Source organism: Solanum dulcamara, chromosome 9, assembly GCF_947179165.1.
Source record: "Solanum dulcamara chromosome 9, daSolDulc1.2, whole genome shotgun sequence".
Classification (NCBI taxonomy): domain Eukaryota; kingdom Viridiplantae; phylum Streptophyta; class Magnoliopsida; order Solanales; family Solanaceae; genus Solanum; species Solanum dulcamara.
The window spans coordinates 920,008-945,599 of record NC_077245.1 but is presented as its reverse complement, the minus strand read 5'-3'; the positions used below and the strand labels follow the sequence as shown (position 1 = coordinate 945,599).

The 25,592-nt window shown below is 34.8% G+C and overlaps 2 protein-coding genes across 7 annotated transcripts; one reads left to right on the top strand and one right to left on the bottom strand.

Moving 5' to 3' along the window:
- Positions 1 to 4,530: 4,530 nt before the first annotated feature.
- LOC129904155 (uncharacterized) lies at positions 4,531 to 9,620 on the bottom strand. Of its 4 annotated transcripts, none has more exons than XM_055979700.1 (2): positions 9,169 to 9,620; positions 4,531 to 4,837 (listed from the first exon to the last, which is right to left on the bottom strand). In XM_055979700.1, exon 1 carries the CDS (start codon positions 9,506 to 9,508, stop codon positions 9,173 to 9,175), a length of 336 nt encoding a protein of 111 aa, XP_055835675.1. In that variant the 5' UTR covers positions 9,509 to 9,620; the 3' UTR covers positions 4,531 to 4,837; positions 9,169 to 9,172. The 4 variants fall into 4 exon arrangements, with proteins under 4 accessions (XP_055835675.1, XP_055835672.1, XP_055835673.1 ...); XM_055979697.1 differs by lacking the exon at positions 9,169 to 9,620 and adding an exon at positions 7,264 to 7,983; XM_055979698.1 differs by lacking the exon at positions 4,531 to 4,837 and adding an exon at positions 6,757 to 7,983.
- Positions 9,621 to 12,341: 2,721 nt separating this feature from the next.
- Positions 12,342 to 24,333, top strand: LOC129902262 (ubiquitin-like domain-containing protein CIP73). 3 transcript variants are annotated; one of them, XM_055977414.1, is made up of 18 exons: positions 12,342 to 12,446; positions 15,518 to 15,669; positions 15,985 to 16,102; positions 17,139 to 17,243; positions 17,342 to 17,469; positions 17,556 to 17,624; positions 17,867 to 18,016; positions 18,107 to 18,176; positions 18,254 to 18,408; positions 20,882 to 21,046; positions 21,129 to 21,200; positions 21,312 to 21,435; positions 21,561 to 21,734; positions 21,877 to 22,031; positions 22,116 to 22,265; positions 23,119 to 23,703; positions 23,800 to 23,955; positions 24,032 to 24,333. In XM_055977414.1, the coding sequence occupies exons 2-18, from the start codon at positions 15,541 to 15,543 to the stop codon at positions 24,092 to 24,094; spliced, it is 2,568 nt and encodes an 855-aa protein (XP_055833389.1). In that variant the 5' UTR covers positions 12,342 to 12,446; positions 15,518 to 15,540; the 3' UTR covers positions 24,095 to 24,333. The 3 variants fall into 3 exon arrangements, with proteins under 3 accessions (XP_055833389.1, XP_055833391.1, XP_055833390.1); XM_055977416.1 differs by having other exon boundaries at positions 12,343 to 12,446; positions 21,579 to 21,734; XM_055977415.1 differs by having other exon boundaries at positions 12,353 to 12,446; positions 15,504 to 15,669.
- Positions 24,334 to 25,592: the final 1,259 nt, after the last annotated feature.

Sequence of the window (25,592 nt, the reverse complement as noted above, 5' to 3'; positions counted from 1 at the left end):
TAGTAGCCGTATAAAAAAAAGAGGGAAATATTAGTGGAAATTTTTTTGAAATTAACAACTGCAAGTCTGTAACTGGGGAAACCAATAAATATATGAAAAGTTTGATGTGTCGGTGCTGGGGTCCACACAGCACTTAAACAGTAGTAGGAAGTTTATAAAAACTTTATTATATGAAATCATTATTATTATTGCACGAGAATGTTGAAGATGATTTACTTTCTAATTTTATTTATCTAAATCTTGACAATACCACAAAGAATAATATGCACTTAATTCATTAATAATAATCAATGTGTAGGTAAATTGACTCGATACTACTTGCTATCTTAGATTATTAAAGATTACTAACATAAGTAAGTATACATTTTTGTAGTTTTAAGTATGACAGTTCAAATTAAATTACAATTAATGCTTAATTAATTTGAATATTTTCTATAGTGCGATGGGTCGAGCCTTCAGAAAGTGCATGTGATGCGTTAAAAGTTGTGGGTCCCACCTTCATTTCCCACGTCCTTTCAACATAACAATCCATATCTCACTTTTTCATGATTGATGAGACGAACTAAAATATTATTCTATTTTTTCGTCTTTTTTTAATTTGGTATGAAATTTAAAAATATAAAAAAAATAAAAAATTATGATTTTAAATATTAAATATATCAAATTACTTTTAAATTTTATAGTTTTAAATATGTTATAAGGAAAATTAAAATTAAAACATTATCAAAAAGAAAAAAAGATACTTTTTTTAAACAAGCTAAAATTAAAAATAAGACGAATGAATTTAAAAAGATAATGGGAGAAATAATATTCTAATCTTTTATTTTAAAAATTTATAAGAAATCTTTATTCTTACACGCAAGAGATTTGGAAAAAATTACTTTCTTCTATTTATTTTGTGAAAGGACAAATGATCTTATTTTTTCAAATTTATTTGTATTAGGTGCTATTACATTATTTAAGAAATAATATTTATATGTGTTTTTAATTTAATCTCATCTAATATTTGTATCTTTTAATTTTAAATATATATAAATAAATATTTAAATTTATATAAAATTAAATAAATAGATACATATATTATACGTAATATTCTATATGACAATTAACAATTCACGTCCTAAGTGACTTTTGCACATTTACTCATTTCCTTTCGACGCCCACTTCCTTAACACACTTCATTTAACTCAAATATAGGCCAGCCGCTTCCAGCTGCCATTTTTCTCTCAAATAAATAATATTCACAGATCACATCATTCAAGTCAAGCAATTATTAAAATGCCAAGTTTACTGTGAGTAGTTTTATTGGTATAAGTAAACATCTCAAGAAAATTAAAATCATTCTCCAACTAATACTCTGCGGTCCAATTACAAATTAAACATGAATTTGTAATATCATTGGTCAAATTATTTGGTGCTAATATTTAAAATTTACTGACCTAATTAATTAGACTAAAAGTTTTTGGCTAAGCGATGAGAGACCCGTGGATCTAAATTTTACGTCTTCACATTGTACATTTTGTTTATACGTTTGGTGTATTGATCATTTTTACGAAGGTTATATATTTTTTAATTCGTGATCGAGATTTAGAATTTATAATAAAAATAAATTCAAAATTTAAATTGTTATTGACCAGTTATACCTATAAAAATTTTAGCCATATTCAACATATTTATCAAAATCTTCAAATATATAGATTTTGCCAATGTAAAATTTTAACGATTAAATCGCTTCGAGCTACCCATTTGCTGCCCCTCGTTTATATGTGAATTGATAATAAAATTAAAATCCTTTCGGTTTTGTTATTGCTCACATGCCATAGAGTGAATACGTGTGAAGAATTTGAGACCAATTATATTAAGACTTTTATAATTGGTATAAAGGCAGGGTTGTTCAAATTCGAATGATAGAAAATTAATAAATTATATTTATATCATTCGGTAAATAAAGTTTTTGATTTAAGTTTTAGTTTTATACTTTTATTTATGACTATTTCAGACTCTCTATTATTCTACAAAGTGTTAGTATTTGTTTTGAGCAAGAAGCAATATTTCAACTCATGTACATGGTTCTTTTGATTTGTACCTTTTTTTCTATGTGATTTCATTCATTTTTTTGTGTCAAATCTTAACGATCAATGACCAATAAATCGATAACCGATAAGTTGATAGCTTAATGATTTTATAATGATTTAACATGTCTACAAATTAAGAATCAATAAGTCAAATCGATAAACTTCAAAACCAAATCAAATTGACCAATATGTAGCCCTACTACAAAATAATAACCAATAAGTCGAACAAATAAACTTCAAAATCAAATCGCATCAATTAATACGCAACCCTATAAATCAATAAATCAATTTAATAAACTTCGAAATCAAACCAAATCGACTATAGACAATCGTAAGAAAAAGGTAAAATGTTAGAACATTGTACATGTAATAAAGTTTCCCGCATTTGGCATACCATGTTACTGTTAGAAAAATACTAAAAATTCCCAAAAAGAAAGAGATAGTAACCTTATTCTAATCACATGTGGATTTATTGGAAAGATACAGGGAACATAATTAATTGTCTTTCTATTTGGACAAATGCTGGCGGGAAAAAAATAATGAAACGAATCTGTATATGTTCACATGATAGGTAAAGAAACAAATACAGTTAATATATTATTTCAAAAAGTTGAACTTAAAGTGCACGTAATGGCACTATGGACAAATATTTTCTTTAAACCAAGTTTCAATATACCAATACTAGCATAAATGGAATAGGAATATTTGTATGACTGAGTGGTTAAATTAATCTATAAAAAATTATCTCTTTATTTATTAACTTAATCTATTTCATAAGTTTAATTAAGCTTATCTAAAAGTTAAATTGATTTGGACTAAATATTTAGCTAAAATTTGATCCATGAGATTTTTATTTGTTTTTCTTGAATTGAAAGTCAATCAAAACAGTTTTTTTTTACTTTCGTATGGTACAATAAAGTAACACTGTCTATGCACCACATTTTCCATACCCTACATGTGGAATAATAAAATTTAAAATAAAAATAAAAATTGAGTCTTATGACTCGTTGATTTAACCTATCTTATCAATCTCATTTCAATTCAATTAACTTTTGAACGGATTAATAATTCATCTCAAGTTATTTAAATTCAGTTAAACTTAACTTATTTAACACCGTAGTATATCGAAAACTTGAATACTATGAAAATGCATCATATATAAGAAACATTCTTGTTGAACTATCTAAGCATAAAAAGAAAAGAATGCCCTTAGCTTCTTTTAATTGCAAAAAGTAAAAGGAATATATATATATATATATTCTTTTTAAAAAAAATGAGTTTGTACAGTGATTTTAATTTACAAACAGTGGGCCACGGGGCATTGATTTTGTGGAGACTTTCAAGGTAAGGCAATAACCAAGAAACTTAATTACGTAATGTATTGCAGTGTCCCACTATAAAATAAATTGACCAAATTTTACAAATGCCACCAAATCCCATGTGCCATAATTGCAATCATCATCATAATGAGTTTTTAGCTCCTGCTTTTATAGAAACGGAAAATACACAAGTTGTCCGAAAAAGTCAATTAGACTTTAAATTTTAATCTAATTTCAAGTGGAACTATCTAGATATTAACTTTCATAATGGTGGATGCAACTTATGTATTATGAATTGACTGAATCTAATATTTTTCTTACGGAATATAAATTTATATGTGAATATCATTAAAATTTCAATAATATAAAATTTGAATTCCATAAGTTTAAAAGTACTATAAACACCAAAGGTTAAACTTTGAGTTCCGCACCATTGGAATAGTAAGGATTTGGGAAATTCTCACCACATAAGCTATTTCGGGGTTAAGTTCAGCTTAAAACTTATCATGGTATCAAAATTAAACTTTCACTTAATTTTAAGGGGGGAAAAGGGCGATACAGGCAAAACCAGAAAAATTAGAGTCTTGACAATATCAATTAAAGAAAAAAGGAAGTTGAAACTTGAAAGAAATAATACACATGTTTGCTTTGCTGTAACGGCAAAGGTAGGAACTGGGAAACAGAGATACACATTAGCACTAGTCCAATGTTTAGATAATACAAGGACCCAACTTGCCGCAATCAGTGGCCATGTTCGTGTCCTTGACTATGAAAAACTAACGTGCCATTATGAAAATTAAAGAACTTTGGCGTAATGTTTAGACAGCCATTATTAAGAGAAAAATATATATTAAATGCTCGGTATAGTCCACAAATGAGGAATGGTGTGTATATAAATCTTGTCATTACCTTTTTGGAGTAGAGGAGTTTTTTTCGATAACCCTCAACTCAAGTCGTTTTTCAGAAAATGATTTGAAAGAAATGTAAAAGTGAGTAAGATCAACATCAGAATTGACATGTTGATGATTGTATTTGATTTAATAAAATGTCTTCAAATATGGACATGGGCCTAACCCACATAACGCGCAAAGGTCTATTCCTAAACTTGAACACAACGTTTTAACAAATTTCATGTCGTGTGGCTGTTATTGTATTTAAAGGAACATGAAAACGAAAGGATTTCTGGATAATGATACAGTTAAAAAAACAAAAAGTTATACAAGTACTGGGGAATTCTGCCCCAAGATCAACATCCAAATTGCACATGCTAACCCCATGGAGTTTCATTTTACAACAAAATGACCCAAAAAATGGGTTATATTCCTTTGTTCAAATGCAATAGTCCTTCAACAGTTTATCGTGTTCAATAATTCGCTTTGATTGAAAAGCTCAAACCGTGCCATGAGGATGAAATAACTTGTTAGCATGTACATGCTTGAGAGCCTGAAAGGTAAAGACTGGATATGAAAACTGCACAAAATATGAATGGGTTGAAACCCAACCCGTTTTCAACCCGCCCATTTGTCACCACTACTTGCACCAGATGTGTCAAAATTACAACTGCTAGTTCATTAACTTTACTCCTTTGAGTGAAAATAATTTGCAAGATGATGAAAACTTCAATTCTGAAGGTACCTAGAAGGTTGATTATAACATTATTTGGGAAACCACATAATCTTAAGCTCAATCAACTGCAAAAATATTTCCAGCTTCTACCAACAAAAAATCTGAATCAATGTCCTTTTGATTTGAAAACGAAAGTTAGTTGTGTCAGCAATCATCAACCGAGTTGCAACATCAAGCATGCCTATTTGGCAGACGCGAGAACAACTCCATTTCTAGAACGACATCCCCAGAATTCACATTCCTTGGGAATACCACATCATTTTTTCATGACAAATTCTGGATTTTCATGCAAAAAGGCCAACTGTACTCCCTCAAATGGTTCTTAGTCCTTAAGAGGCACAAGTGGAATGGATCTCTGCTACCCTTCAGCCCATCAAAAGGAAAAGATGCCTTCAAACAATTGAAGTTTAATCTAGTTCCCCAGAGTAAGTTAAGATCATGCTCTTTTGAAGTCAAATTCGACTGAACTATGTTTTAAACCAAATATAACTAATATATCATAGCAAATTCTTAAACCTAATCTCACATAGTTCCTTACTCTTTCTCATCTACTCAAACGAGCAGAAACAACAAATTGCATGTGTCAAAGATAACCCAAAAGATAACAGCAATTTAACATCAACTAATGTAAGGAAAGAGAGTGGGCATTGCAATAGTCATACAGCTAGAAACAATTGAGCCAGGAGCTCTGTTACTTAAGGTCCTCATGATGGAGGTATAAAACAAAATTTGATGGATCTAAATCATGGAAGCAAACCAACACTATACAAAGGGAGGAAAAAAGAAAGGAGTGAGCAAGCGAGAAAGAGAAAGAGAAGGGACCATAGACTACGAAGTCTGGAAGGAGGATTATAAATTACTAGCACATTTAATAAGCTTAAACAATACAAAAACCAACTCAAACTGTCATAGCACAACAGTAGTCGGCAGTAAGAGCTCTCAGAAAAGCTTTTCTAAATCTTTTGCATCTCTATCCATGTTTATTGCTAAGTACTAAGTAATTGCTAGTATAAAGGACGGAAGAAAATGGTTTAAGTTTTTAAAAAGATGTTTATTTATGTATGAAGTAGGGTGTTATCATTAAAAAGGCATCAAGAAGATGCATAAGGAGTAAAAAAGGTATAAGCTTCTAGAAGTTTAGTTCTTGAAACTTGTCAAGCTGCATAGCAGAATAGTAATTCTATAAGTTAATTGATTATTTTGAAATGACCGAAAGTGGAAGAATTCACAATTTATTAGGAGGCAGTAATATACTCTTCCTTGGGATATTTTATAAAATATTAAACATCTTGACAAAACAACTAGACTAGTACTAACTAAACTGCGTCATTTAAAAGGGCCAGTAAGAACTGAGGTGGGAAGCACATAAAATTGGATAGTACCATATAGGGGGAAGCTGAAATGGGAAATGAAAAGACTTATTGAATATGAATAAGATGCAGGACAATCTGTGGTGGTGGAGAACTGTACCAGCCTGCATTTGGTGGAGCATATTGAAAGGAAAGAAATGAAAGGATTTTTGAAAGCAGATCTAACTACAATCAGAAAATCAAATGGAATTGTATTATCTCTCTGTTTTTGGTGCAAAGAACAATGCATAGAGGATGAAATATAGATAGAGGACTTCCTAGAGATTTGTAATTAAGTTTTCTACCTGTAATTACACTTTGATAATGTATATCTTTTTTGTAATTAAACAATTTTATTAACCAATGTGAACTTTGAAGTACAAGAAGAAAAAAACTGAGTACTGGACAGTAAGCCCCAGCACTTCAGTAAGCTACGCAACCCTTTCTAGCCCCAGAGCAACAAAGACAACTACCTCAAACACACAAACATTTTCATGAACTTCTTGCCCTCCTAAGTACGATAAAAATTACGATTCTCTAACCAACTAGCTACCTTAGCATGACATCTACCTCTAGTATGGACCTCCAGAATAATTAGCTTTGTGAGTTGCTCCACTGTTATTTGTTGTTGCTGGAAGACTTTAATGCTCCTTTCTAGAGGCGAATCTAGGATTTCTAGAGCATGGGTGTACCATTAAAAAAAGAAGAAAATTGTATCAAGTGAAAATTGATAGCTAGACCTCTAGGTAAATAACTTAACATTCAACCAAGTGCACTATTTAGACTTCTTGAAGCATGGGCGCCCAGAGCTAATATTATACCAATTTTAGAAAATATATACATAAATACCTAATTTTACAGAGAGAACACGGGTTCACGTGCCCCGTAATTTACCTCTAAATTCACCCCTGTTCCTTTCCCTCCACAGGTGGTAAATTGCAGCAGCAAGTAGCATCCTGTAAACTTCAGCTCGACTACTCTTATACTTAGCATATGTTGTAGCCCATGGTAGTTCAAAGTCCCACTCTCCAGGAACCCGAGATTTTACAAACCAGTTGAGAAGTTTTTGCCACACATGAGCAGATACTGAGCAAGCAAAGAAGAGGTGAGAGTGGATTTCATCAGCCATAGTACACAAAGGGCAGCTAGGATCCACAACCATTGCCCATTTTAGAAATCGATCCCTGGTGTATAATTTGTACGAAGCCAATCTCAAGGTGAATATCCATCGAGGTGAACCCAAGTTTTTACACACCAAACTTCTCCATTCAACCTTCTGAAAGTCACCCCTAAGCTTCAAATAAACCTGTTTCATTGACAAATGCTCCACCTCCTTTAATTCAGTCATGCTATTCCCAACTTCTTCCACATATTAAATTAAGTGGAATTCATAATAGCCCTACAAATGTTGCCACTCTCCATGATCAATTCAAAACTAGTGAAGCCTAGTGTTAGAAAAGTTTTTTGGCAACATCTTATCCAACTTTCGTGTTAACCTCGAACTTGGATACAGGAGATTAATTTCCACCAGAACCAAAAGCATCAGCATGCAAGAAGCCCCAGCCAAAGCAGATAGATAGGGAGGAGTCTGCATATCTATAGGGTGAACCCATGCTGTTACACAACCAAAACTTAGCTAATTGTGCATAATTTTGAAAATTCAACTGCATAATGAATTCAACATGGAAAGGGTGTTGATCTTACAACAAAACATAATCATCATCTACGATGAGCCAGTTGATGTTGGAGGCTTATAAAAGAAAAACATATTTATGCAATAATTATTTTTCAAACAAAGGTGGTGTTCGGGTTAGGTTGATGCACACCTTAACTAATTCACTACACACATGCTACCTCTCCCACCACACTTACCAAGTAGCTCAATCTGCCCAAGACTTAGGCAGATGGGAGGAAGTCACCTAGTGTCCTCTATGTATCCCAATATCTCAACCAACCAAAGCGCCATGGAATACTAATATAAAAAAGACGACAATCACTAATTGAAATGACATGGAAGGATATCCTAGTTGAAATAGAAGAGGGATAGTCAACCTGATAATCATTTTAGAAATGTTGCAGTCATGCAAAATACTCCAGCAAATAAAGGCTTTACCTTTTTAGGTATATTATTAGAGTTTCTTCACTCAGCTGAACTATCACCTTGAATACATCAGACCTATTAAACCTTGTTGGCATCAGACCAACATTTATCCCCGTGAAAGTCTATGGGAAAAGAAGTTGTGATTTCCAAAGCATGCTACATTTGTCATTTCAAACATCTCAATGATTTTTACTAGCATGGAGATTTCGTTGTTTGTATTAGGATCCGTTTTATACTAGTTAGAGACTTGTAATATCTATATGGATACAATATTAGGTCTCAGGGAATCTCATTGTTTAGAGAACTCCTGGATTGCCTTTAAATGGACCTTGACAGACGGAATGGATAAAAAGTGGTGCACAGTTTGATTAGCCGAGTAACAGATCCAAAGGTTGGCATTCTGTAGACGCTACACAATTCTTACTCTCCATTGATAGAATTAGGCGTAAGTGTTCCCTTTAGCAAATTTTTTGAACAATTCATACCATATGACAAAGTTTCAAAAAAGAAACAGTAAACTAAAAGACCTTAGAAATGACAAATTAAGATATTTGAAGATAAAGGCTCCAAATTTTAACACTCTATGTCAAGATGAATCTACAAAATCCTAAACTCCAACTTTCATAAATTCTGCTAATATTGGACATTCTATATCAGATATATATGAAATATAAACTCGACAGAACAAAAAACTCAACTGTTTCAGCTGTCATCACCAAAGAGGCGGCGAAGGCGGGAAGCAAAGGCACCGGTAGGCTCAACAGCAGCTTCAGCAAGTAGACTTTGCTTGATATGGTTCATTCGGTGAACAAGGCCTTCTTGTTCTTCCTTGAGGGCAACGTTATCCTCCATGAGATCATTTATGCGGTACTTCTGCCCAAGCGATCTCACACTCAGAAGAAGGATTCCAGTCATGGCCAAGAATTGTATAAAGCTATCTTTCCTCTTCATTGCGTTTGCAAAGAAACCTAATGACCTCTTACGGTTCTGATAACTGCCGGAAGCGGCGGAGCTCGACGGTGGTGTAGGGATAGCCATCACGATTCACGGGTACTGGACTTCTGCCGGTTTAAAAATGCGACTCCGGTCCACCAAATGCCGCCGGTCTTCTGTGCTAGTGGTTATTGACTGTACTGGGATAAAATGGAATTTATTAATTATTACTAGTCACTTAAGTAAAACATATAAAGCAGTTGGCCCCTAGGGTGAAGTTTTGTGCCACTTCAGTCTCAAACTAGGAAAATGATGTCAAAAATGGAAGGAGAACTTTTTCTTTCCCTATCGGTTGGTTTGATTCGGTTCGATTCAATTTAATTTTGAAGTTTATCAGTTATTGATTTGTAAATATGCTAAATTATTATAAAATCAATAAGATATAAAATATCGATTATAGATTTATCTATTATTGATCATTATTGACTGGATTATCACATTTTTAAAAAATCACTTAGAAACAAAGTGACAAGATCAAATGAATCATGCACATGATCTTGACAGATTACATATTACTCAAAAACAAACACCGGCATTTTGTAAGATAAATTAGAAGTTTAAGACAATCAGAAATGAAAAGGTATGTAACTAAATCCTTGGTTGAAGACTTTATATGCCAAATAATATAGATATCATTTATTATTTTATTATTGAATTATCGATTAATCCATTAAGAAATAAATTTAAATTGTTAAGAATCGATAATTCGATATAAAAAAATTAAAATTATTATCAAAATCACAAAATCGATAACCCATTATTAGTAAACTAGAAACTTTTTTTTTCAAAAGATTTTAAACTACCCTAAAAGTATGCTAATGATGAACTCGTACACTTCTATTAAAAAATCTTTTTTATTTAAATTTATTTTCTTATTGTAAACACCAATTAACCCAAATGCATCGTCTATATTTCTTTCATTAGCTATTACATTATCAAGATTTTCATCAATGACAAAATAAATATTTTATCTATAATGCTCAATGCCAACTCATATACTCTAACTTTACATGCATGTTAAGTGACATATAAAATGTTATTAGAATTTGTTCAATGAAGCCACAAAATCGCAATAATTTATATAAATAAATATAACATACAATAAAAGAAAGTATTAAATGTGTCAATTCAATAACATTAGTTGTTATTACATATAACATTTCTTAATCATTTTAAGATTAAAAAAATCCACAAATATTCTATTGTAATTTTAATACTATAAAACAAAATTCCACAGATATTCCATTGAAAATTTGACGAAATTTAATTCGTTGGATTGATACGTTTTTGACGAAATCAAAAATTTAATTTTCAATAGTAACATATCTTTTTCTATATTTATGAGCATTAAATATTATCATATGGAGTTTGCTTTAGGTATAATTTGACAAGCATAATTTTGTGTCATTCAAAGATGACGGTAATTATGTTAGGTTAAATAATTTAAAAATTATATACTATATAAAATGCGATACTTAAATTTATTTATCAAATCAAAAAGTAGAAGGTTAAAACTCAATCATTATATGGAATGATACACCTTTTTGTTAATAATATTTTAAATTTCTCAAAACAAACATCACCTCGAATTATTAATTAAAAGAAAAAGAAAAAAGAAAACCGTCAAGAACGTCAATATAGACTTTAAAGTGGACGTGGTGACTCGAATGCCCATTAAACCATTTTAGCTGGAGCTCTGGTGGGGTCGCGATTATAAGAATACAAATAGGATAAAAGATTTTAGATCCTTCTGGAACATTATAACGAGCTGACAAATTTTAGATTCGATCCGTTACACAAGAACCCCGATTCCCCCTCCGATTCACATTTCTTCATTAGCTAAATCTCTGGCCAAAGTTGACACCACTCACTCTTCTTCCTTCGCGAGCTTTGCTCCATCCGATCTCAATCTCCGGCGAAATCCTTCTTGTAAGTTGTCTCCGGCAAAATTATGTTATATTATAAATCAATCATAAATTAGGTTAAAATGCTTTGTATAGTTTCATTCGTATGAATGTTCCAATATCAATTATGTGTATTTCATTTCTTGCTTTTATTGCTTTACAAGCTAATGTGCGCGATGTCTACAAATATTTGTTGGTTACTAGTCTCAGTTTCCTCAACATTTTATCCACGAAAACGAATAAAAGTTAAAGATTAAGGCAATACATATCTAAGGACGGCTCAATAAAACGAGTGGCCTAAAGTCAAAATTTAGAAACATGAGTTACACTTCTTTAATTCTTTTTTAATATATTTTATTCTCATAAATTCTAAAAAATATACTGTAATATATTATAATTTTTTTTTTTAATTGATAGTATACCAAGAATAAATATATATAAATTATTGTATGTTATATAACAACACAAATGTTTAAATCTCTCTTACTAATTATAGTTTGGATTTTTTTTTAATGGAATGAAATGTTACATGAATTATCAAAATTATTCTAAAAATGTTTAAAAATACAATTAAGACTTCATTTCATTAAATATGCCAATTAGAGTATCATTTCTTATATAATATTTCGTAATACTTTAAATTAGAAGAACCAATATTATAGTGATTGTTACCTTTAGAAGCATTCAAAGTTAAGACATTTAAATTTAATTATTTGATAATCTAATTAGTTTGAGTTTGAAATGTTTAATAAAACATCTCCAAGAATTAAAGACAATTGTACAAAGTCAACCTTAAAACATGATTGATTCAAATTGAAGTGAATTAGACAAATTAAAAAATAAAAAATAACTACAAATTTAACTGTTTACGAGTTTTTATTATAATTATATCAATAATAAAATTTTAAAAATATGTGCATGATAATTACTAAAAGGTTAGCAACAACCTATAACAATAAATACATAATTTTTTTATATTCTGCTTAGGGTTTCTTCCAAGTGTGCTTCACAATTGGCGGTGCTTCACAATTGGCGGTGCTATTGGTGGTGCTTCCGTTAATATTAGCATTTTAACACATGTATGTATCTCCTTCATCTCTTCTCTGCTCAGTGCATTTGCTTCTTCGTTTAATCGGTCGAATTTATTTCTTTTTTGTGCATCTTTGGTATGTTTTCGTATTTGAGCGAACTGAATTTTGGGGGATTTTTGGCCTCCTTATTTTTTGGGGCCTAAAGTCACTGCTTTAGTGGCTTTAGGGTTGAGCCGCCCTTGTACATATCAATCATCGTTCAGATTTTGGCTGAACTTAAAGCTCTGGCTACTGTTTGACCTTATGTTTAGTATCATTGAGGATTTGAAGTTTGATTCCACTTTTGGATTTGAGTTTCTGGAATCTCATATGTGCGCTGATGTTTGCGTGGATGGTTACTAGTCAGTATTTGCTGTCAGTTTTGAAAATGAAAAAATATTTTTGCTGAACTGTTTTTCTCTGTTTTTGATGAAGTAAGTAGATTCATTTAAAGGCATCAAGAAGATGCAAGATTTACAAGGATAGCTCAGTTAATCTCACAGACATAAGGATTTGTAGCTTCTTCCTAAACTATAGAGCTAACAAAATCCAAGAAGAGTTCTAAATTATTTACAGGGGTATTTGGACCAGCTAAAAAGGCTAACTAGATATCTGCCTCGCAAAAGATTTCTAGAAGTTGAAATTCGATTAGAACTTCTATTGTTCCTTTCTGTCCATAAACAGCAAAAGATAGCACCTGGGATCATCAACCAGATACTCTTGATGGCTTTGTCAACTTCCCGTGAGCTCCAACTTTAAGAGCAGCCTTAACAGAGAAAGGCATGACCCAGGAAAGACCAAAAAAACAGCAAAACATATTCCAAAAGCCTGAGGCAGCTGGGCAGTGCAGTAGCAAGTGGTTGACACTTTCTGTGTGCTTGTGGTAGAAGTGGCATCGGTTGACAAGCTGGTTTTCTTTTTGGAGAGATTATCCTGTGTGAGGCATTTTTTGCTGAACTTAAAGCTTTAGCTGCTGTTTGACCTTATGTGATGTATCATTGATGATTAGAACTTTGATTCCACTTTTGGGTTTGAGTCACTTTGATTCCACTTTTGGGTTTGAGTCACTGGAATCTCATATGAACATCGACCTAGACGATGGAAGCTGTATTCACATTTATCACTTGGTTTTAGGCTTGATTCTGGGAACTGCCGTCTCTTCACCATTTAGATATTGCAATTTCAGCATGTATAAGACCAACAGGGCAAGTGCCATGGACTAAAAGATATTCTAGGAGTTCACAAAGGTCCATTTACAGGTTAGGCTACTTAGGCTGTAAACCATTGTTTAAATATGTCAATAACTCATAAATGAAGTCCCAGCTGAGACATAAAAGTTGAACATTTACTTATAAAAAGATAAAAGTTGAACATTTAAGGATTATTTAGAAAGTAACATTTCGAATGATTGTATTATGAATTTACTAATCTTGATTAAAGATCCATTGTTTTGATTCTTGAGAAGCAAAAAGAACAAGATTAAAGGAAACAAGCGCTACAATATTGTAAAGGGAAGCATAACTAAAGAAGCGGCATAATTTCTTTCTCAAAAAAAAAATTGTCCGCCTTGGTTATAAATTGCAAACTTAAGCTGTATGGGCACATCATCTGGTGCACCCTAGTTTTCAAACACAGTTGACATGTTAGATAAAGTCTTACTGTCTTATGACCTGAATAAACTACTGTCTAATATCTTATCTGCTGCTTTTTCTCTTGACCTGTGAGAGTGAAAGTTGCGTTCAAGGGATTGCCTGGCCTTCACTGAAGTCCAAAACCAAGTACGAACAGTTGAGCTATAGAAGTGTGTCTATGAAGTTACCAACAATCAGTTTGTTCTCTTAAGAAGCTATTGGTGAATGCCAGGAGAATCCCCATCTCCTATGGGTTTGGTTGAACAACAAAGGTTGTGGAACTCAAAATGTGCCAGGTGCACATCAAAAATTTGAAGCTTGGCTGTTAGTCAAAGTTCTCTTTCCTTCTCCCTGAGAAAACTAATTAATTAATGGCAGACTCCAGCCAACTTGTTTACGATTTCTGGAACCAATCCTCTAATTCCTCCACTGCCTCCCCCACAGATTTGTTTAGAAGTGGAGAAGAGCAGATGTACAAGCCCATTATCACCACATTTTCTTGGTCATAATTTTTTTTGGACAATAGAGTCCACAGACCATGCCACTATATTTATTTCATTAATCCTTTGCTTGTGGTCCTGTCCAAATCTACATATTTTCTTGCTGCAACGTCATCATTAACCTGACATGAGTGAAACGAGAATGCATCTTAAAAATTCAAGTGTCTTCTGCAATCAAAGACAGAGTGGAATTTGAATGGAAATAAATCCCGCAGGAGGGAATATGAGGGGGCGGGGCTGAGAGAAAAGTTGGTCAGTGGATTTTTCTTTTTTTTTCCACATAATTTCGCGTAGGTTGGTGATTGATGTGCATCTCAGGTTAAGCTTTTCTGGGCTTCAACATTCCGTTGTTGCTGGTTTTACATTAATGATATTCTTACAGTACCTATAAAAAAAGATTGGGGCTTCAACTTGGTGTAAAAGGATGTGCAAACATATTCTTCTTTGCTTTTTCCTGCCTGCGAAATAAGTTTTTGCAATGTATTCATTTTCTGGAATTGCATAGAGCTTTTATGAAGTGGACAGCTCAACGTACGGAATTACAATTTAACTTTTGTATCTGATTCATTCATGATTTTTCCATCCTTGGTCATTTCTATATTGTTCCGAATGGATTCACTTCTAAATTATTTGAGTTTTAGTTGATTTTGCTTCTTTTGGGGTGGGTTGGGGAGGTAAGGTTTTATTTGCTGCTAATTATGCTTTGTTGAATTATTATTTCTTTGCTGCTCATGAATCTGTATGTGTGTTTTGCATATTGTTACCTTCCCAAAAAAAAATGTATGATTTGCATACTGGCTGGTAGGCCTTCATTTAAATCTGTGGGTGGATGGTGTACTTTCCTGCAAAGGAGTTTTGGTTTTGCAGTTGCTCCTTAGTGATAGTTTGTCTCAACTATTTTGCATGGTGTTCTATAAATGCTTACCGTCCATCAGAGTTTTCTGTTCAGGTAGTAGTTGTTTCTGAAGTCTCATGGCTGATCAGCAAGCAGTTGAAGGGTCAAGCACAAGTAATGATTCTGGTGGAAGTTCTGAATCAACCGTGATGCTCAACATCAAGACCTTAGATTCCCAGACGTATACCTTTAATGTGGATAAGAATGTAAATTTTGTTACTTACTCTGTTTCTGTTGCGAATTATGCTGAAAAAGAGTATTTACTACCATGCTTATTTAGTTACATGTGGAGCTTTCTTAAATTTATGTTGCTTTTGAAAAGTGAGTTTTTCTACTTTATGCTTGTCAGAAATAATATATTGAAATGTGAAACCTTTTCTCAAATAAAGACTTATGCTTTGAAGTTAAATGTGGATTTTAGCATTTGAAATCTTTTATCAATCACGTGCACTGTACTTCTCTGATACATGTCTTATTTGTCACTCATTGTCTACTTTACTTCTCTATCATTTCAATCTCAGTTGCAAGTTTCAGCCTTGAAGGACAAACTAGCAAGTCAGATTGGTGTACCTGTTGAGCAGCAAAGACTAATTTTTAGGGGCAAGGTCTTGAAGGATAATCACCTTCTTTCTGAATATCGTATCCTATCAACTGAGAATTTCAAATTCCCCCCTCATTTTGTGTCTGCAATTTGAGCAGTCTTTGCTGGAAATTTTTCTTCTCCTTAAATTTGTTGGACAGGATTTTCTGTTAGATGTTTGTATATGTGCATTTAGCTCCTTACATCTCTCTTGAGGTAATTTCCAGGATTTCACCATTTCACATAAGGCTGTCCTACCTTTTCTGTTTTAAAACTCATAGCTAATTGTTAAATGCTTTAAAATTTTCCAAACTGATTCAGAAAGAAGCTCTAACTTGTGGTCATTGAGGGTGAAGTATGCTAATGAAAACATATTAGGCTTGAACATAATTTGAAGTAGTTATTCTTTAAACTGAAAACCCCTTCAAGTGAGATTATGCAACTGCCACTAACCTGAACCGGGGCATAGTTTGAAACTCGGTGGATAATGAGCTTTCCCTCTACTCTCCACTTAAATATTAGGCTTATTGTCTGTGGTAGGGCTCAAGCTCATGATGTGCGCCTTGTTAGAATAGGAATATGAACAAGAATAGTATATACAATTCTACTTAGAATAGGTCTTTGTCTAATGGAAAATTAGGTCTCTGTCTGCTTGAAATTTTTATTTGATTAAGGTAACTTCTGTCTGCTTGGAATATTAATTTCAAGAGGGTAATTCTAGTTGACATTTGGTTATGCCACAAACCTACATACCTCGAGATATCATATGCAACAAACCTAAATACCTCTAGATATCATATCTTTACTGATCCTTTCCCTTGGTCATCTAGAAGGGTGTCCATGTTGGTAATTAAGCTTAGTGAGTTGTTTTCAACTAACAAATTGATTGGTTTCTCACCTATTAAGTCCTATCATGTCTATGAGTAATTTTAGAGAGTTATCTTTGACCAGCATATTAGTTGAAACTTCAATGTTTTGTTTACATAGATTTAACAAATTCACATGATTAGATGTAATAGTTTTGCAAAAAGTGGGGCCTTTTTCAAGTTTCATCTACAACTTTTGGGTTTCTTGCCCAACCTTAACTCTTTCCAGATGTGGAAAATGGGGACACACTACATTTAGTACTGAGGCAGTCTCAATCACAAGCTCCATCAGGTAGCAGCACTGGAGAAGCTACTATTAACAATGTTAACAGAGGTAAAGGTTTCGTGGTCTGAAATTTAGACTCTCAGGTCATTGGCTGATTTGTTAGTCAGAGGGGTGACAATCAATCTTATTATCTCTGAGTATCACAGGACAAGAGCCTCAGCCCACTGCTGGAGGCTCACGGAATCGTGTCGGGCAGATTTCACACAGTGTTGTCCTTGGAACTTTTAATGTTGGAGATCAGGGGGAAGGACTTGTTGTGCCTGATCTTAATCGGGTGGGTTGCATTTGCAAGATTTTTTTATCTCTGTACTTTGAGTTGATTTGGGAGAATCTTATAACAGAAAAAGTCCAACTTTATAGGTTATTGGGGCAGTTTTAAACACTGTAGGGATTGGGAACATGACTGGTGGCCAGCTTCCTGGTGTGCAGGTTTTTCTCCCACCTTTTGCTCTTATGTTTCAGATCTCTTAGATTCACCCGCTGCTTTTATATTTTACTGGGATTTTTCTCTATTGTGTGATGAGCCCTTTCAAGTTTCAAGTTACTGGACTCTCATTTATATGCGACCTTTAATTTCACTTATGTTCACCTAGCAAGGTGCTGAATAATTACATTTGCATTGTTCATTGCTTCCTCCCTCATCTTTGCTTGGTGGGTTGGTTTGTGAACAGGTCAGTGTTCCAGTTCCTCAATCTCAAGCAAATGAGAGTCTAAGTCAGTCAGGAAGTCAGCAATCTGGGCAGGCATTTTCTGGTCAATCTTTACCGCAAGTAGTACAAATCCCATTGGGGGCAGCAATAGCTGTCCCCTCGATTAATTTGGTAGAATGTCTTTCAGATATTATGTTTTTTGTGTCATGTTTTTCATGGCCATGTTTGACACATTTATTTTTTCTTTTTTGCATGTTGAAGCCCCTTTTTGATTCCTTGATCACGCTTTCTGAATTCATGGATCGGCTGGAGCTTGTATTCTCACAGAACGGTGGGGATTTTTATCATTTTTGCTTCTTCTCTTGTGGTGAATGGATCTCTGAATGATTTTGCATCTTCTTACCTCAGGTTACCCACCGAACCAGTCACCCAATAATGCGGGAGATCCACCTGCAGTACAGTTGCCTACACATAATCGTGGCTTATCGAGTCCAGAGGCGTTGAGCCTTGCGCTGCGTCAGGCAGAGCGCCTCTTTGGGGGTCAAGTCATTGCGGCATTATCTGTATGTACCATGACCATTAATAAACTGTGAAATACTACCATTGAAAACAAATATTTAGTACACCTAAAGAGCCTCTAGAGCCTTAACCATCTTCTAAGAAGGGGGTGTTAAGACAGCTAGATCTCCAATCACAAGGAAAACAAACTAGTTACATAATCCTTGAATCAAAATTTGACATCTATGAGCTCTCCTTGGACATTGTAACAATCCTATCCTCCTCCTAATCTCTTTCTGTGCGATGGCAAAAGTAGTATTTGCAATTGCTTTCTTCAACAGCTTCCAGTTTCTTGCTTGCCATGTGTAATAGATCATTGCTCTTCATATAGCAGAAGTTTACAGTGCCTTCCCTAGATCCATAAAATGCTCTCTTTTTATTATGAAGGTTCTGCTCCATTCTTGTTTCCTTTCCTTGTAGTATCTGCAGGGTTTTAGTGTTACTTGTTAAGAAATCAACTTGCAAGAAGCGTCTTTGACTATGATTGATAGCAACATGTACTGTGTAATGCACATATTTTAGCTGATCCGGGTACACCGTATCTTGTCCAAGTTCCTAGCTTGAGCTTTTCAGTCTTGCAATTTTGCTCAGAGCTTGATCAGTTTTACTGGAGAGCGGTTATATTTTGTTAAAATCAAAGTCGCATGGAAGGACCAAAGTGCAAAACATCTTAAATCTTTATCAGTGAAAGAAAGGGGGTGGGATGGGAGATAAAGTGCAATATCTTGATTTCTAGCTTCCTCAACTGTCTCACAAGATACCCTACCTGTTATCATCCCCTTAAAGATCTTCTTGAAATTGTGATTAGAAGTCCTAACACATGGGTATAGGAATCACTGAAGACAAATGACCCTTGAAGGAAAGTCCATAAATAACAATAAATCTTGTCTAATTATATGGATATAGATGGGAGGTAAATGTTTGATTAGTTAAAATCAATTGGGAAGATGGAGAGAAATTATAGAGATGAGTGGAGTCTTGGTAGGGAGAGAGATATAGAACCTTGTTCTGAGGCAACCTCCTCTGCTTTTTCAGTGTTAATATATTTCATTTAAGGAAAATGTGTTCATTTAGGATAAGTTCTGCAAGGCCCCAGAGAATGGCCTTCTTGATGTTTGTGAATTCCCCTTTGATAAATCATAGGTGGAAGACTAGTTGTCAAGTTGTCACGAGGAACCCCTTAATATAGAAGAGGGACAATTAGGAGAAGAGGGTATCAGTAGGTTTAGAAGAGTGTGTTGCTGGTTTTCCAGATCTTCCGGTTAGACTCTTTTTTATACAGAAGGAATAGAAGGATCAATCCTATCTCAATCCGGTTAGACTCTTTTTTATACAGAAAGAATAGAAGGGTCAATCCTATCCATGCATGCATACAAACTTCCTCAGCTTTGGGAGGTTGAACTCTGCTCAAGATCTGCTAAGCTGCCAAGCCTCACTCAAGCTGCTTTCAAGTTGGCTAAGCTATCATACTGAGACTGAACTTGCATTGTGTTTGCCTATTCTTGATGTCATAGTAAAATATCATTCCTTTGTGGTTTTGATGGTATGGATCCATCTTCTATGTTTGTTCTTTTCCTGTGAAATGGAACTGCTATGCTCCGTGCCTGTTGAATCACTTCTTGACTCTCAACATATCGTAGCTTTAATGATGATAGGTTGTCACCATGTCTGGGCTCAATAAATGATTTACTTGATATATTTCAAGGATATATCATACAGTGCTCTGACATATCTTTAGAGAGAAGTACAGCAGCTCTCTTGTGCTCACCCCTTGTACAACTGTACAAGTTGTGTGTTGTATGATGTTCGCCAGTCTTCCACTGCAACAGCATTCATGCATGGGACCATATATTTAGTTCTTATTCTCTAAAACAATGAACTTGACAGCGCAAAACAACATTGGTCTACTTGCGACACCAAACTGTGAAATCTTATAGCACTAGATGCAATGCGTGTGCATCCTTACTCCTGCATTGCTTAGGAGATTTCCTTTACCTTCTGGCTGTGATGAACTCCCTACAGTCACATTAAGTATCGCTAATAAGATATGGGACCATATATATAGCTCTTATTCTCTAAAACAATGAACTTGACAGCGCAAAACAACATTGGTCTACTTGCGACACCAAACTGTGAAATCTTATAGCATTAGATGCAATGCGTGTGCATCCTTACTCCTGCATTGCTTAGGAGATTTCCTTTACCTTCTGGCTCTGATGAACTCCCTACAGTCACATTAAGTATCGCTAATAAGATATCATAAATGATCATTGATAAACATATGGTTCCTAGAATTGATACAATACTCTTTTTCTGCTTTAGTTCCTTGATGATTGTCAAACTTTTTGCTTTCTTTTGTGTTGTCAACTTGCTCTTATCCATCCGTCCAAAAAGCTAGTTACATGCCCTTTCTTTTGGCAAAGTTTTCCCCTCTCTTTTGTTCTCTGATTTGTTTGCTAATTTTCTGCCACTTTGTAGCACTTTGCAGGACGGTTGGAACGAGAAGGGGTCTCCAGTGATCCTGCATTAAGGGGACAGGTGCAGACAGAGTCGGTGCTAATTGGTCAAGCTATGCAACATTTAGGTGCCCTTCTATTAGAGCTTGGAAGGACGATATTGACTCTCAGAATGGGACAATCACCTGTATGACTTTTCCCTTCTCTTATTGGTGGTTAAGCATTTTCTATAAGTGCTTCTCTTACAGTTATTAAGCTGCTCTTTGCAGGCTGAATCTTCAGTAAATTCTGGTCCTGCTGTTTACATATCTTCCACAGGGCCAAACCCCATAATGGTTCAGGTTTGTTAGACAAATAAAGTAGAGGGATTAGCTAGGTTTGCAATCTGAAAAATAGGTAGATGCTTGCTTCTTCTTTTTTTCCTCATGACTTGTTGCTCTTCCTTGATGTAGCCTTTCCCCCTTCAAACCAGTTCACTCTTCGGTAACTCAGCTGCTGTTCCACCTAACCCTGGTACCTTTGGCGCTCTTGGGATTGGTAATGCCCCAAGGCATGTTAATATTCATATACATGCAGGTATGAAAAATATGGTAGTAGAAAATTTTCTGTATTTCACTTATTGTTTTTTCCTTATTTTCTTGTTGAGCATAGCAAAAATTGGGAGGAAATGTTGTAACCTTTCTAACAATGGGTGCTTTTAGCGCCTATTATTTCTGCAGTTGGTACTAGGGCGACTAATGGAGATGGAGCACATGGTGAGCGTGGTAATGGAACTGATTCTGGCCAATCAAGGGTTTTGCCTGTTGGAAATATAATGGCTACAGCTGTGCCACCACAGCCTGCTGTTATCTCAGTCTCTAGTATGCCACAGCCTGGTATAGCGTTGCAGATTTATGTCCTAAAATAATCTATTATCATGTCTGAACTTTTTGCAGACTGAGAGCTTCTTGTTTTAATTGGCTGATAATGATTAATTATGACGGAATACTTTCTGAAGTGCTTTTCTGTATCATGAAGGCCAATCAGACAGCCCAAGTGGCCAAGAGCGCTCTACTGTGTCTGGTGCTGAGAATGATACTGTTACCACTCAACTAGATGAGACATCTGCAAGTGGGATGACTATGCCTGAGCCTCTACTGGCGCACAGTGTTCCCGGAAAAGAGGATAAAATGGTCAGTGCCAATAAAATGATTCCATGACCTGTCTTTATTTCCCCAGTATGACATTCTAGACCTAATTAAACCTGTTAATGCCAGAGTCAAGGTCAATCAAGCAAAATGTCTCATACTAAGCCAGAAGCTTCAGCCAGTGCAGGAGGAGCTCAAAGGTCTGGTCAGGAGTTATGTAGTCCTGATGAATCGTCATCTGTGCCCCTTGGATTAGGGCTCGGGGGTTTGCAGCCGAAGGTAAGCAAGCCGTTTTGCTGCTGCTTTCCAGATATATCTTTGATTATTTGATTTGGCTGAAAGATGGAGTGATAATAGAGTACCTTTCTTTTTTATTTCCAAATCTAGTAGGCTTTTTTTAAAGGACATGTGATACGGAGTCATTTTCCGTTGGTACTAAATGAATATTTTGTCTGCTGAGTTTTTTTAGTGCTTATTTACCATTAAAGGCTAGGTCAATTTTTGTTGTTTTATTTTCTCGAGTCCTAAATTTGTATTTTCTTTTGTTTTGCCAATTGCTCCTTCACCTTGCATTAGCATTCATGCCTCTCAAGTTTTTGGAAGTTGATATTTTATAGGTAGTAATAAACTCGCCCCTCCCCACGAGACTTGTAGTTTAGTGGTTAGAGCGCAACATGTGATGTGTGGGTTCAAGCGCATGTAACATGTTCGACAATAGCCTGGTAATTAAGTGGAGAAGGGTAGAGGGATGGGCCCTTTATCCATTGAGTTTCAAACAGTGCACTAATGGCCCTTGGGATTTCTCAGGCATGGGTTAGTGAATTTTTAGTTTCTTCTGCTGCTTTGTTTATTATTTTGCTTTACAGTATCAAAAGAAATTGAGAGCTTGTGCTGCCCTTATAATGATTTTCCCTAAATTTTAAACTACTATGTTGAATTAGTGTCTACGGTGGTTTGTCAGTTTGATGCAATTTTATCGTGGATCTCATAACTGAAGAAAAAGTCAGATTTGTGAATGTTTTCTGGAATTGTTTTAACTTTTCACGTAGTGAACTCTGTTCCTTGTACTGCTTTTCCAACATTTGGTCCTGAACTTGACATTCTTTTTTCTTTTGGTGGATCTGCAAATCAGAGACGAACTAAGCAATCTGTTGCTCATGGAATTAATGCTGATGGTTCAACTAGCAACAATCCAAATGAACTACCTAAAGGAGATGAGCATCAATTTTTGCAGTCTCTTGCAGCCAGGGGAAATGAGACTGCTATGCCCTCAGGGACACACTCAGATAGGAGAGTTATGGGGACTATTGGCACAGGAAACCGAAATGTTGATGGCCAATCAGAGACAGCGGATGCAATGTCTGGTATCCTTCAGAGTCCTGCTTTAAATGGTTTGTTGAGTGGGGTTTCACAACAAACTGGGGCTGGCTCTCCGGATCTCTTGAGGAATATGATGCAGCAACTCACTCAAAGTCCAGCGATGATGAACACTGTTAGTCAGATTGCCCAGCAAATTGACACCCAGGATCTTGGAAGCATGTTTTCCGGGCAAGGTGGTGGTATGGACTTGTCTAGGATGTTTCAGCAAATGATGCCAATTGTCTCTCAAGCTCTTGGTGGCATTTCAGCTGTACCTCAACAAATTCCTAATAATGCACAGAGGCCTGGTGAGAATGCCGCGGTAAGAGGGGCAACACCAACCGGTGAAAATGTTCAGGTTTGCTCCTGTTAGCTAATTATTTTGTTAGAATGATCTATTCTGTTTTGATCAATTTGCAAATTAAGTTTTATGTATCAATTGCAATCTTTTCAGATTGATCTTCATGAGGTTGCTCAGGGAATCGAGAACAATAGTCCACCTGTAGAGATTCTTCGTTCTTTGATCCAAAGTACAGAATCTTTGCATCACAATGGAAGTACTGATCAAAGTCTAGCTGATGAACTGTCCAGTGAAGAGGACCTAACCAACGTAAGTAGCTAGATTTGGGATTTGAGTTTGATGTTTGTTAAGGGCATGGTCTTATGTTTCATTCTCATTCCTGCAGGAGTTCATGCAGATGCTGCGTAATGATGTTTCTAAGCGATTCCAGGATAAACAGGGGCAATAGGGAATATACTCTTTCTTTTTTCCTTCTCATTTTCTGATTTGTTTCTAAAGAATGTCAAGTTGCCGAACATTATGAGTTCTCAAGTAGGCAAACTGCTGATTACGCCCTCTCCTCTTTTTTGGATGTCATGGAGGGGGAAAACACATTATACTATTCCCGTGTGTATACCTATGGGATAGTTCATCCAGCGGATGGGAACTGTATTTTCTCAGTTTAGCAATGGTATTTTATTCCATGAATGTGTTTTGGTTACCAACTTATAAAGCAACAAGAAGAAGAAGCTCAGTGTAATCCTATAGGTGGGTTATGGGAGCATAGAGTTTATACAAATCTTACTCTTACCCTGAGAAGGTAGAGAGGCTGGTAACTTATAAAAGCATGCAGCAGTCAATTGGTTCTCTTACTCTATTATTGTGGTGCTTGCGTCCATGATTGGTTCTCTCCTCCATCATTGTCCAATTCAAGTGGATTTCTGCAGATTTGGCGTCTGGTTGTCAATGTTGTGGAGAAACGAAGTTTGTGACAGAAGTGTAATTCCACAAACTGTCTACTACATACGATAAATGTTCTTACACAACCCTTTGGCTGTATAATAGGCAGGGTTGAGGAAAAACAGTTATGTTAGGAATTGATAAGCCAGTGGCACAGCTGAATCTTAACTCTTATGAGGTTCTTCAGAGTCGGAAAACTCTCACGGGAGCACTCTTTGGTGGTCTTAAACCCAAATCAGATGTTCCCATCCTTGTTAAACCTTACCTTGACAAGGTTAATCAATCTGCTAAAATTTAAATTCAGTGACCATACATGAAATTAACCCTTAGTATCACATTTATATCAGGAATTGGAGTTGGACAAGTTGAAACGAATTAAAAAAGAAGGAAACAAATCGAAACAAAGGGAGCAACTAAAGTTTTTCACTCAGAAAAAATTTATGTTGTTTATATGTAGTTAAAATTATTTTTTATGTATATATATAATAGATGTTTATCTCCCTTCGTTTTATTCATGTGTTTACTTATTAATACTTTGAACCCCTAAGTAAAAATCATAGCTTTACAACTCTGCAGCTGATCATAGTCACGGACAATACGATAATTTCTCTACGATATAAACTATATTCAGTGTCTGGCTTCTAATCTTTTTAACTTAATGATAGGTTTGTTGTAGACTTGTAGCAATCATTAAAAGGATCATTGACCTAACCCTATTCAAAAGTTAGTCCAGCTAAGATAGGTTGGTTCACCTTATTTATTCTTAAATCAATACAATTAAATTTGTAAACGTGATTTAAAGAAACGTAGATTTAGATGATCAAATAATAAAATTGTTAATGTCAAATTGCTTAGTAGATGTTAATTTAGAAGTTCAAAATTAAAGATCACTAATTTAAAGGGAAAATCTTGTAAATTAATTGGATATCTGACAATGATTTATCATAGAATAGATCGAATGATCGAAATACAAAGGTCCTCCGACACCCTGTCTAGGCTTTCACCTT

Excerpts from the sequence above, each read along its gene's own strand:
- LOC129902262 (XM_055977414.1), top strand. The coding sequence starts at position 15,541 with ATGGCTGATCAGCAAGCAGTTGAAGGGTCAAGCACAAGTAATGATTCT. Across the intron at positions 22,266-23,118 it reads TCGGGGGTTTGCAGCCGAAG|AGACGAACTAAGCAATCTGT; the intron begins GTAAGCAAGCCG and ends TCTGCAAATCAG. Across the intron at positions 23,956-24,031 it reads GTGAAGAGGACCTAACCAAC|GAGTTCATGCAGATGCTGCG; the intron begins GTAAGTAGCTAG and ends TCATTCCTGCAG.
- LOC129904155 (XM_055979697.1), bottom strand. The coding sequence starts at position 7,717 with ATGACTGAATTAAAGGAGGTGGAGCATTTGTCAATGAAACAGGTTTAT. Across the intron at positions 4,838-7,263 it reads GAACAGGGGTGAATTTAGAG|GCTCTCAAGCATGTACATGC; the intron begins GTAAATTACGGG and ends TTTACCTTTCAG.